Genomic DNA, 12,384 nt, shown 5'->3' with positions numbered 1-12,384 from the left:
ACGAAGTGACCTGGGGTGGAAACACTGGGGACCGGGAGTGTGGGGGCTTAACGTGTCTGTCCTTCTGCCAAGTCAGCTTCCCATCTACTACGTAAGATGGAAGGACCCACCTGATATCAGCACACCATGTCTTGCATTCTTTTAGACAACTGCAGTTAAAAGCATTCACTCTTGCAAAGTAATATTAGCTTTCTTAGTGGGAATTAAAAACATGTATAAACTTTATCAGCTTTCATATTACTTTTAGGTGAGAACGAACAGGCTGGAACCTGCTCCCTGAGTCCTGCTGGAGCAGGATTAGGATTCGGGCTCTGACAGACATGGGGCTGCGGTAAGGGGCTTGGTGGGAGAAGCCTTAGTCTACAGTAAACACAGTGTGACGTATGGGGAGGTCAGAGTGTGAAAAATATGCACCAAGAAAATCATAGTAGAAAACTTTGCATACTTTCTCTCCTTCCATTTTTTTTTTTGCCTTTTTGTTTCTGAAAATGGGTGGAGGTGTGTTAGAATTTCCTCACTTATTACTTTCTCTAGAAAAAATTCTCATCCTTCAGTTTGAAGACCTTCAAATAGAAGAATTCAAATAGGTTTGTCATCACTGGAGAAAAGATATTACAAAAGGTTTTTTTCTTATTAGTGCCATCTCAATTTTCTTTTCTTAACTAAACATGTCTTAGGGACACGATGGAGGGCTATTCCTGAATTTGTGGGTGGGATGGGGGAGTCTACACACAGAATTTAGAAGCTTAAAAGAAAGCCGAGATCAGAGGTCAGTTTCACTGAGGAATACAGTATTAAGACTTTATCAGGTATCTTCACCATGAAAATTACAATCTCACAAGAAAACTGAAAGACAGCTGGACAGACAGAAAAGACTCAGGAATCACAATATTTATCTTTTCTATTCCATTAGAAACTTTTAAAAGAATAGTCAAACATTTAAACTGGCACCTAACACTTTTTACTTTGTGACTTAAAAGTAAAAAAAACAACACAATGAAAAAATGGGCAATGGTGGCATGAGTATGAGAAGACAGGAATGCAAATCTGTATAGTTGCTTACGACAGCAAAAAAAAAAGGAAACCACCTAAATGTTTATCCACAACACAATGGATAAGTCACATACTATGAAGTGTTACATAAAAAAAAGTAAAAAGAAATTCTTTATTTGCCATAGTTTCTCTCCTGCTACAAGTACCAGCTGTGACTCTAGATGTGTCGTCACTGGGATGCTCGGCAGGAAACCAAGCCTCACTAAGCAAACAAAGTGTGGGCCTAGACCGCAACGATGGGGTCGGCTAGGAACCAGAAATACGAAACTTCGGGCCCCCTCTCAGACCAACTAGCGCACATTCTGTACTTTAACAAGTTTTCCAAGCGCAATCAAATCGAGAAGCATTGCCTCCGAGTGGCTGCACCCACCACTGAGACCGCATCAGCTATCAGACCCTCTACTGCATCCAACTATTGTTCTTAGTGAAGGGAACCAAAGGTTTGGCACCCGGAAGCTGCCTTTTGGCAATATTGATTCTAAGCTGTTTATGAAGAAGAGTCAGAAAGAGCCTTTGGGCCTCCCCACTTCCTGCCCAAGATTCAGACAGAAAAACCTGCTTCAGGAAGGGACTCTGAGAATGGCTGCTGCCTGAGCCTGATTTGAATGAAGTGTGGTGAACAGAGCTTCAGGCAGGGCCTGCTGTCTTAGCTACATGCCCCTGTGTCCCGCTGTTCCTGAGCTGCCCAGCAAGAATTTTCCTGCCATGAGTGTTGTGCTCTGTCAACTACCTGTACACCACCCATTCTCACTTCTGAAATCTAATACCCCATCCCCCACTTTCTCCTCTGTCCCAAAATGTCATATGTACCCAATGTTGCCTCACTATCTTTGGAATTTTCATGCCTATATGAATCCCCTATGTGCATGTATTAAAATTTTGATTTTTTTCTTGTTTAGAAAAGGGCAATGGATTTAAAGATATTTCTCCAAAAGCAAAAAAAATACACAAATGGTCAACATGCACATGAAAAGATGACTAACGTCATCAGTAATAAAAGAAAACACACCCAAAAAACCACATGAGATACCACTTCACACTCACTAGGATGGCTAGAATCAAAAAAATGGAAAATAACAAGTGTTGGTGAGGATGTGCAGAAACTGGAACCCTTGTTTCCAGTGCACTGTTGGTGGGAATGCAAAGTAGGACAGCCATGGTGGAAAACACAGCTTGGTGGTTCCCCAAAGAGCGAAACCTAGAATTACTATGATTCCGCAATTGTACTTGGGTGTATACACCACAGCAACTGAAAGCAGGCACTTGAACAGATATTTGCACCCCTGTTCATAGCAGCATTACAGCAGCCAAAGTGTGGAAACAAGCGTCTACTGAGGATGAGTGACAAGACACATGTTGTCCGTCCACACAATGGAACACTACTCAGCCATAACAAGGAAGGAAGTTCCGACAGAGGCTACAACATAGATGGACCCTGAGGACACTGTGCTGAGTGCAACAGCAGTCACAAAAGGACAGACTGTGTATGACTGCATTCCTACGGGGCAGCCAGAGTAGAGAAATTCAGAGACAGGAAGTAGATCAGAGGTTACCAGAGGCGGGGGGAGGGGGAGAGGTCAATGTTTAATGTGTGCAGTTTCTGTTTGGGTGATGACAAAGTTTTGGAAACAGTGGTGACAGTTGCACAACTTTGTGAATATAAGTAACGCCAGAGAACTACACATTTATCAAGGTGGCAAATTTCATGTTACATACAATTTACCACAGTTTAAAAAGGTTATGACATAATATACCAAAAAACATTGAATCGCACATGTTGAATGGGTAAATTGTATGGTATGTGAACTATATGTCAATAAAGCTGTTAAAAAAAAGTGTATTCAAATGCTTCCACTGGCACCTGACACACCCGACTGTTACTCCAGGCTACAACAGCGTTTGTATTTTTAATAAAGAAAAAATGCCAAGAAATTTAGAAATCCAAACACTGAGTGATAGCAATGTAACATTCTCTTATGATGCAATGATCATAAAACAGTTATACCCTAACTTGAAAAAAATTTTCAAGGGTGAAAGCTCATCAGCACAACAGCATTTTGAACCCTAATTTCAACTCTTCTGACTAGTCAGTTAAATAAGAGGGGTGATCACAAAATAAGGTGAATTCTGCTGCCGAGTGCCATCCAACGGGAAGGCAGGGACCTTCAATATGGAAAGTGGTGCGACGAACCTTAGTAACATGTGTGACAAGTTTCAACTTGTTCAGTGCAGTCAGTCGGGTGTGAGCTACGGTTGAGAGAAGGTGTGTTTTAAAGTGTGCCATAACTCATGCTCCATCATGACAACGCTCCGTGTCACACATCACTTCTGATAAGGCAATCTCTGTCAAATAAACACATTAAGTGTGTTCTCATCCACCTTATTCACTGGATCTGGCACCGTATGACTTCTGGCTCTTCCCCAAAGTCCACATGACCATGAAAGGTAAATGCTTTGAATAGATTCTCAGGACATTGAAGCAACCACGACAGCGCAACTAAAGACACTCATGGAAGAGGACTTCCAGAACGGCTTCAGAAAGGGGCAAGAACGATGGGATAAGTGTGTTTGAAGTGAGGGGTAGTATTTTGAGGGGAATTGATGGCAATGTGTCTTTTACTGTAAATTATTTTATTTAAACATTCACCATATTGTTTGATCACACTTTGTAGTATGTTGTTAAGCCAAGAGATGTGAAAGCATTAAACTGCATGATTCCGTGGCGACAACTGCTCAGATGCTATGCGTCCAAAGGGGCGAAGTGCGTTAAGGGATAAATGAGGTGGCATCACGTGACGCAAGATAATCACTGCCATAAAGGAACTGGCCACCAAAATCTCTGAACTTGGAAATCCTGTAACACCCAAATAGAATTAGTTTATTAGTGTTGTAACTTACGACAAAAGCGCTGGTAAAGCAGACACACTGTGTGACGTTCACACTTAGCAAAGCACACACTGCCTCTGAGGCCCGCGGGCCCCGCCCAGAGGGTGCACTTACCGGTTCAGTGAGGGTGCTGTCCTTTTCTAAAAACTGCACTACACAGTATGCCAGCTAAAAAGCAAAAGGAGAAGAAGCGTTAACGTTTCCGTGAAATGTGGAGATGCGGCTGTGCTTCTAACACCTTCCTTTGCTGAGACAAGGGTCTGAAGTGACAGGTGCTGCCCCCAAGTGCGCCCACCAGCCAGGCGGGTGTGGGCTCCCCTCTGTGGGCTGCGTCACAGGCTCCGAGTGAGACTCTCAGGCAGGGACCCCAGGACAGACTATTCTCCCTCACCAATTGCAGAAGGTACATCGGAACACTAAAATAACCAGGAAACTGTCTTTTGGCCTAACACCAACAAGTCACCCCAGGTTTGATGGGCATTTTTCTTGTGGTCGTTTGGAGACTATAATAAACAAGTAAGCCAACAGCTGGGAAAAACTGATGAAAATCTGGTTCCATCTTAAATCTATGAACGATTAATTTCTGATATAGAACAATTAATATAACAACCACACAGGATGTAAAGCTCTACCAGTTAATAGTAATCAGAGAAAAAACTCTAAGCTAAATATTTCCCAGGAAGCCAATGTCATTAGAATCATCTAATGGATACACAGCTGATCCTTGAACAATGTGGGGCTGAGGGGCGCTGATTGCCCACGCCGTTGAGAATCCATGCACAACTTAAGTCAGCCCTCTGCATATGTGGAATCCTAACCACCAGGTGTCCCTTGAACAACAAATTTGAACTGCGTGGGTTCACTGAAAAACTAATCCACGCATGAGTGGACCTGCACAGTTCAAACCTATGTTGTTCAAGGGTCTACTGTTCTTCCTGTAAATTAGCCCTCAAACTCCCAAAGTGAGGCCATGCAGAGTGGAGGTTCCTGGCTTCTGGAACACACACTGGCTACAAGGAACCAACACATCGCCTGCAGCTGAAGGTGGGAGTACTGCTAAACCTCCAGCGTGTTGCAATCGGCGTAGCTGAGGTTGTCTACATAGAACTTACAGGAATAAGAGTGAAGGACAACCAGATCTGGGTAGTGCAGCAGTTAGGAACTACTTATGCACCCATTTTTCAGTGTAACTTTAGTTAAGATTCTCACAAAGTTTTAAAAATGAACAGCTCAAAAACAAACCTTCTCATAGGTCATTTCATTGGCCATGGCATACAGGTTTTCTTTTTTTAAGGTGCTAGATTTTAAATTATACTACAGAAAACTTTCCTCTGAAAAGTCTTCCTCGACTCTTTTCACCAAGCTAGTTACTCCCTTCTCTATGCTTAAAATGTTTTAAAATCCTCCATTCCTGAGATTTTTTTCTGATTTTCTTAAAAGGAATCTCGCTTTACCCTCTTATCCTTTCAATTGTCACCAGCACCTCGATACCTACGTCAGTAATATGAGATAAGAAAGAAAACCTTCCCAATTAAAAGGCTGGACTCAGTGTCCTGAGTCCTGAACGCTCCGTGAGGACAGTGGTTCAGTGAACCCCTTACCTGGGGGTGGTAGACACTCAGAGACTTCACTTTGTGCAAAGGCAGTAACACCTTCAGTAAAAAAATCTTGTGCTCTTCTTTCAAGGGTAAGGCAAATCCATTAATTATACTGTGAAAACAGAATTCACGTACAGTTTGAATATTTACCAATTTCGGATTTAACAAAAAATATCTTGCTGTTTTTCTTTCCGTTTTTGCGTTCAGCACGAAAACCAGCAAGCAAAACATGTTTCAGAAAAAAGGAGGGTATTAGCTGAAATTAAAAAGAAAATTACATATCTTCAAGGAAGCAGTCATTTTACCTTTGTAACTACGGTATAATTTTAAAATTCTGGGTTTACAGGATGTTACCCAGAACAGAAGGACTCTCTGGGAGGAAAAGCTTCCTTAGGTCATGAAGACAAGCAGCTCAGGTGGAACCCCAGCTCCAGGGCCTCTCACACCTAGCACCTTCACCCATCTTTAGGAATTTACTTTCCCAGAGACTCTGGCTCATTATTCTAACGCTGGCAGAACGTGAGTCTGAGTACAGAATGGGCTTTGGTTAAAAATCAGCAAGAACCGTTTTCTTCTGCAAAGAAATGGGGTTTTACTCTTAACCTGAAAACTGAAGTTTCTGTCTCTACATCAAGTAGTCTATCTATTTGGTTTTATAATTAGGCAGGCACAGATAAATGTTACCGAGAACTATAGAAGCAGTTAAAGCGATTTCTAAGTTTTCCCCCATCATTCATGATTCTCAGGGACGTGGGCCCTGCAGGCAGGGTTAGGCTTAAGTGGCCATCAAGGGCGATATGCTCCTCCACTAGGGAGAAGATCAGACCCCTCTTCTGGAAGGATAAAATAATCAGTCCTAGTGGTGGGAGGACACGAGGCCATGTGTGCCAGACTATGCTGGACACTGCAGACCGGCACCCAGCCTTGCAGCAATCCGGGAGGTGAATTTAATTACCTTCCCATTTTATAGATAAGGAAACACATACAGAGTCATAAGGAACTTGCCAAAGGTCCCACGGCCTGTAAGGGCACCCACCTAACTGCCCACTGCACTGTCCTGAGGGAAAGAGACCCGCCAAGTGTGAATTCTCCCTGAGGACTAACTTTTTTACCAAATTATATCCAAAACAGCAAGGATAGTTTTTCTCAGAACTCCTGAGCAGGGCAACACATCCAACAAATGGCAACAGTGTTCCTTGAGAAAAGCTTCTTGGGTTCAAATTGTTTTGGGAATCACTAAACAAAAGCCCACACGTTTCTTCACTGCAGGATCCCTCCGAACTGTTAGCCGCCAGTATACCCTGAGCCCCCGGGGAAAGGCCACGGGACCCCGAGGAACTCCAGGCACAGGGGGTTGGGGGGCTGATATAAAATCTGTAGTCATTAACAAAAACGACAACAAGCAAGAACTTTACCTGGCTTAAGGTATTTTTGAAATGTTAATTATGTTACAGGTATACATATGAAAAATTTACAAAATCAAAGCAATCTGAAATATTAGCATTTACTTAATCTCCCAAATGTACAATAAATGGTCTCTTCTTCTAAGTGTCAAATAGAAACCTTCTTAATGTAACTATTTTTAAATTGCTCTTGAGGAAATAATTGAAATTGTGTTTCCATAGCGATGGTACTGAGGTATACGAGATTAGTCTATACATGGAACCTTACAAATGGGAGGCATCAGTTACTTACTTGGTGGGCTCTAATCCAAGCTCACGGACCCTTTCCATCAGGGGAGACCTTACTTAAGTTCTTTTACGGAATGGTCTAAATGGCCTTGCTTGGTGGGGGGTGGGGGGCAGTGAAATGCAATGAATGGGTTCATTCTGGCATAAATTCCATGTAAAGCCATTCACTACCAATAACAGAGACAACTTACCTTCCCAATATTTCCAGTAATTCTGCTATGCCATTGTGATGCTCTGTTTCATAAATAAACCTAGAAAAAGCAATGTGTCCTTCAGAATTAGTGAAATAACAGCTGGAAAGACTAAGATCCTCTGAGTGAGGAAACAATGCCTTTAGGAGGAAAATCAGGCAGCCAGGCAACAACAAGCACATCCATTTGTGAAAACCATCCCCGGGCACTGCTCCTTGTCACCAAATAAACTTCTCAAAGCCTGGATGTATAAATGCGCAGAGGGCAGAGAACACAAGTGTGCTCAAAAATTTTCCCCATCGTTTTATTTTGAGTTTTCAAACAAAAAAGAAAAGCTGAAAGAATTTTATAGTGAGTAGCAATGTTTCAACCACTGAGCTTGACAATGAACACCTCGCTATTTGCTGTATCACATATCCAACTAGCCATTCCTCTATCCATCCATTTACCTGTCTTAATTTTTGGCTGCATTTCAACAGAAGTGGACATCTTAATTTTAAAAGCCTCCAATATTTACAGTCTCTGGAAAGGGTTGTGACTCAGAATGGGTGGCATGCAACAGCTGGGAAGATGGGCCAGGCAGCCGCATGGAGTGGCTCGAACACCAGCTCAGACAGATTCGGATTTGAGCCCCCACCCTCTGGCACCAGAGGTCAGAACCAGAGCAGCCGGATACCGTAAGGAACCTATGGCGGCTGGTCTGAAGACAGGCAGCTGGAGGTGGGAAAGAATGGCGGCGGTGAGGAAAGGTCCCAGCCACCACCGGACACATGCCTCTGGGGCCATCACCCTTCCTGCCATACCTGCCCTGAGCCTGGACGTTGCTTCCTGTGGAAGTCACCGCCTCTGGGGCGTGGCTACACCAAGAAGCACTTTAATTGATAAAACTCCACTGGAAGGCTTCTTTTCGCTTCACTTGTTTGAAATACTTAAAACAGTTTAAATGTTTTAAATACAGCTTTGCATATAGTACAACCAAGCAACTTCCTTGGAATTCTTATTCCGCTGTTTATAACTGGGAGAGCTGTGCAAGCAGCAGGTCACACAAGGCTCCCGGGAGTGAGCTCTGGGACCAAGACACCGACAGACCTGGGCGAGCACTCCAGCCGAGACACAGACAGACCTGGGCAGGAGCTCCGGCCAGAGACACACACAGACCTGAGCGTGAGTTCCGGCCAGATACACAGACAGACCTGGGCGTGAGCTCTGGCTGAGACATAGACAGACCTGGGTGGGTGCTTTGGCCGAGACGCAGACAGACCTGGGCAGGAGCTCAGGCCGAGACGCAGACAGACCTGAGCGTGAGTTCTGGCCAAACAGAGAGACCTGGGTGTGAGCTCCGGACCCAAGACACAGACAGACCTGAGCATGAGTTCCGGCCAGAGACACAGACACACCTGGGCGGGAGTTCCGGCCAGAGACACAGACACACCTGGGCGAGAGTTCCGGCCAGACACAGAGAAGTCTGACCCCTTAGCAAGGCTTCTGATCATGTCCGGCAGCTTTAACATTTAAATGAGGATGGCTTTTAGCTATAAGTCGTTTTGTTTTCCTAAGTCAACATTATTTTCTTATTGATAAATTCTTTATTTTAATCCGTTTTGAAGTAGGTATAAAATAAGAGAAAATAAGTATAGTCCTTCTTACTTTTCCAGTAGCAGACAAAACACAGGGTACAAAACGGGAGGGGCACCACAAAGATCCATGTACAGCAGGTTAGTGGGTTGCTCACTCTTTCAGCCAAAAAAAAAAGGGGGTTAGGACTCTAAACACTTTTTGTTGTAGGCGGTATCCAAAACGGACCCGTGGATTCCCCTCCTCCCTGCAGGACGCATTCTGCCCTTCCGTGAAGAGGCAGAATCGTTTCCTCTCCTCTGGGTCTGGGCTGTCCTGAGCTACCTGGGTGAAGTCTGAACCACTTCCGGCCACGCCTTCACGCAGCCTGGCAGCCCTGCTCCTTCCTTCTGGGAGCTGGCTGTGGCCGTGAAAGGTTGTGCTGCCCCAAGCCACTCTGGTCATTCCAGCCTGTGAAGCAGACCTGCGCACAGAACCCAGTGCAGGTTACGGAATCGTGAGGAATAAAAAATGTGGATTTCAGGGCCGGCCCGGTGGCTCAGGTGGTTGGAGCTCCGTGCTCCTGACTCCGAAGGCTGCCGGTTCGATTCCCACATGGGCCAGTGGGCTCTCAATCACAAGGCTGCCGGTTCAACTCCTGGAGTCCCGCAAGGGATGGTGGGCTCTGCCCCCTGCAACTAAGATTGAACACGGCACCTTGAGCTGAGCTGCCGCTGAGCTACCAGATGGCTCAGTTGGTTGGAGCGCATCCTCTCAACCATAAGGTTGCGGGTTCGACTCCCACAAGGGATGGTGGGCTGTGCCCCTGCAACTAGCAATGGCAACTGGACCTGGAGCTGGGCTGTGCCCTCCACAACTAGGACTGAAAGGACAATAACTTGACTTAGAAGTACACACTGTTCCCCAATAAAGTCCTGTTCCCCTTCCCCAATAAAATCTTTAAAAAAATAATGTGGATTTCAGCCACTAGCTGGAGGGTGGTTGTTACGCAGCGAAGAGGTCTGAAGCCCAGCCCCACCGCGTTCACCTGACCTCCACGTCCCACTGTTTGCCAAGCAGTATCTTGAGCTCTCTTTAACCCACATTTAAAAAATGCTGATTAGAAAGAGAAACTATAGAAACAGGAATTTTAACATTTTCCATAAGTTGGACCAAAAACGTTTGAATATTCTCTTTCTTACAAGATATAGTTAGTTGTACTACGTAGAAGTTGGAGGAGCAAATACCTCTGTCATGACCTTTCACCTCAATTTCTCCTACATGAAATGAGGGAGGGGAGTCAAGGTGGAGATCCAGACAATTATGGAATCTACATGTGCTTACTTCTGACTGTACCTATCAGGAACGATAATTACAGAAAAGATTACTGAAAAACGAAAGAAAAATACCACACTCGAGCACTGAGCATTTAGCGAGAACTGAATTAAACTAGCAATAACTTTTCAATAATAGTCTATTTAAGTATTTGTTATTAAGTTATGGTTCTTTAAAGGAGCAGACATTTTCTGCTTCTTTAATGCAGGTGTTGATTTGTGATTCTGTTATCTGAACAACACCTAAGTTTAAGGGGAAAAAAAACCTACTTTAGGTAGAGCTTTAATTTTAAGCCTAAAAGACTAGAATTTAAATTGTGCCTGTTCTTTGTTGTTTAAATAATGTGCATTAGGTTTTGACAAGTTAAGTAATGATCTTGTGAAGTATGACATCATTCTGAGCACGGTGGGTGTGACTGGCCCGGCTCCAGTATATATACATGGGATGTGGAGAGCGGGGAGGAGTTCAAATGGAAGGCACACACAAACTGGAAGGTTCTAACACTGAAATGGCGTCTCGAGTGTGAAGACAAGGGAGAGGATCAGACCCTGAAGACGGCAGATGGGCAGGACAGCAAGACTTTAAGGACTGGGTCGCCTACCAGGGCCAGGCGGGTGGCAGGACGAGAGGAACTGGTGATGGAATTCCCAGAAGGGCTGTTGGTCTCAGCTGTGGGGTTTCATTTGTTGTCCATCCGCCTGCCCGCCTGCCCGCCCGTCCATCCATCCATCCATTTCAGCCCCCTTTTCTTTTCCCTTACTTGGTATGGTGACTAAGAGGGACCTGCCTGGCCTCTGCGGTGCTCTGGCCAACACCTCTAGGCTGCCCTCTCCAGCTAGACCATGAGAAACCCACCTTATTCCTATCTCACAGAGGGACCTGCACACTGCCTGTCACAAAACGGGACAGACATAAGAGCTCTAACATAAGGCTCAGAGCTCTGAGATTCACTAGGATTTGTCACTTCCTTACGCGATCCTGGAGTCAGGGGACTTAGAGGTAAGCCTTCCTGAGATTCTGACCAAAATTCAGAGCAAACTGCTCATTTACTAAGCTTTCCAGGAACAGAGAAGAAACTACATTAACTGTTTCATCCATCAACATTTATTTGAGGCCGCTGTGGCTGGGTATGCAGCTGGCACTGGGAGGTGAGAGAAAGCAGGCCAAACGGTGCCTGTCCTCACAGGGACACTGAGCTTGTCCCGCAAGCCAGGGAGACCTTCCTGGTGAGGGAATATTTCCAGAAGCCTTGGAGGTTGAGGAGAAGGGAGGAGGATGAAAGAAGGCTGCCAGGTGCTGGTATGGAAGGAGCCCAGGTGCGAGCAGAGCACAGTATCAGGAGCCCGGCCTGGACCTCAGGACCCCAAGGGCTTCGCCCAGGACTTAACACCCGTTCATCCAAAGGGCATCAGTCATTGTGTGACTCAGAGGCAGCAGCAGAGACAAAGGGAGGTGTGAGGAGTGTTGAGACTGGGATGGGGAGGAGCGGTGTGTGAGGGGTCAAGGTGAGCACTGCACTTGGAATGTTATGGAACATTCTCTCATGAGTGGTGGAGCTGGGCCCTCCTCCACGTAAATCCAGACAGGACAACTTTTGTGACCAGCTTCCCAGCCTGACCAGTCTCTGTGGTCCTGTAGGACGTGACTGCCGAAACCTGCTTGGCCGCCACGTGCTGCTTCAGGCAGGACCTCCTTTCCCATGGTGCACAGTGGTGTCTCCAAACCTCTAACATAAGGCTCAGAGCTCCGAGATTCCCTCAAAATTCATGGCTGCCCTCCTTCCTTTTACCAAGAAGCAACTGGGAAGAACGGAGGAACGCACAGGAGGAACAGCTGGCCTTGCACACATCCATTCCTCCACATTCCAAAGGGAACCACACTCAGGGCAACTGGACGTTTCAGTAAAAACCGAAACAAAGGAAGGACATGTGGTGAGGTGCTGGGGAGTGGCATCATGGGGAGGAGGTGGGGGGAGAGGCAAAGGAAGGGGGAGGGGTCCGACCCCAGCCCAGAGACGTAGGTGTACACTGGGGCCACCTGTAAACGGCAGGTTGCTCAGCAGGTTGCTTGGAAACA

The 12,384-nt window shown here is 45.5% G+C and overlaps 1 protein-coding gene across 5 annotated transcripts in view; it reads right to left on the bottom strand.

The window, feature by feature from the left end:
* The window catches only part of PPP2R5C (protein phosphatase 2 regulatory subunit B'gamma), a 137,373-nt gene that overhangs the window by 22,981 nt on the left and 102,008 nt on the right, over window positions 1–12,384 (bottom strand). For all 5 annotated transcript variants that reach the window (XM_081047812.1, XM_081047811.1, XM_081047813.1 and 2 more), the window contains 3 exons: window positions 7,420–7,479; window positions 5,541–5,649; window positions 4,054–4,107 (listed from right to left, as the gene is read on the bottom strand). In XM_081047812.1, the coding sequence (XP_080903938.1) occupies window positions 4,054–4,107; window positions 5,541–5,649; window positions 7,420–7,479 (223 nt within the window). The remainder of the gene's footprint in view (window positions 1–4,053; window positions 4,108–5,540; window positions 5,650–7,419; window positions 7,480–12,384) is intronic.

This window comes from Rhinolophus hipposideros, assembly GCF_964194185.1.
Source record: "Rhinolophus hipposideros genome assembly, chromosome: 5".
NCBI lineage: Eukaryota > Metazoa > Chordata > Mammalia > Chiroptera > Rhinolophidae > Rhinolophus > Rhinolophus hipposideros.
Note: the sequence above shows the minus strand (reverse complement) of the source record. Positions and strands in the feature narration are given on the sequence as shown.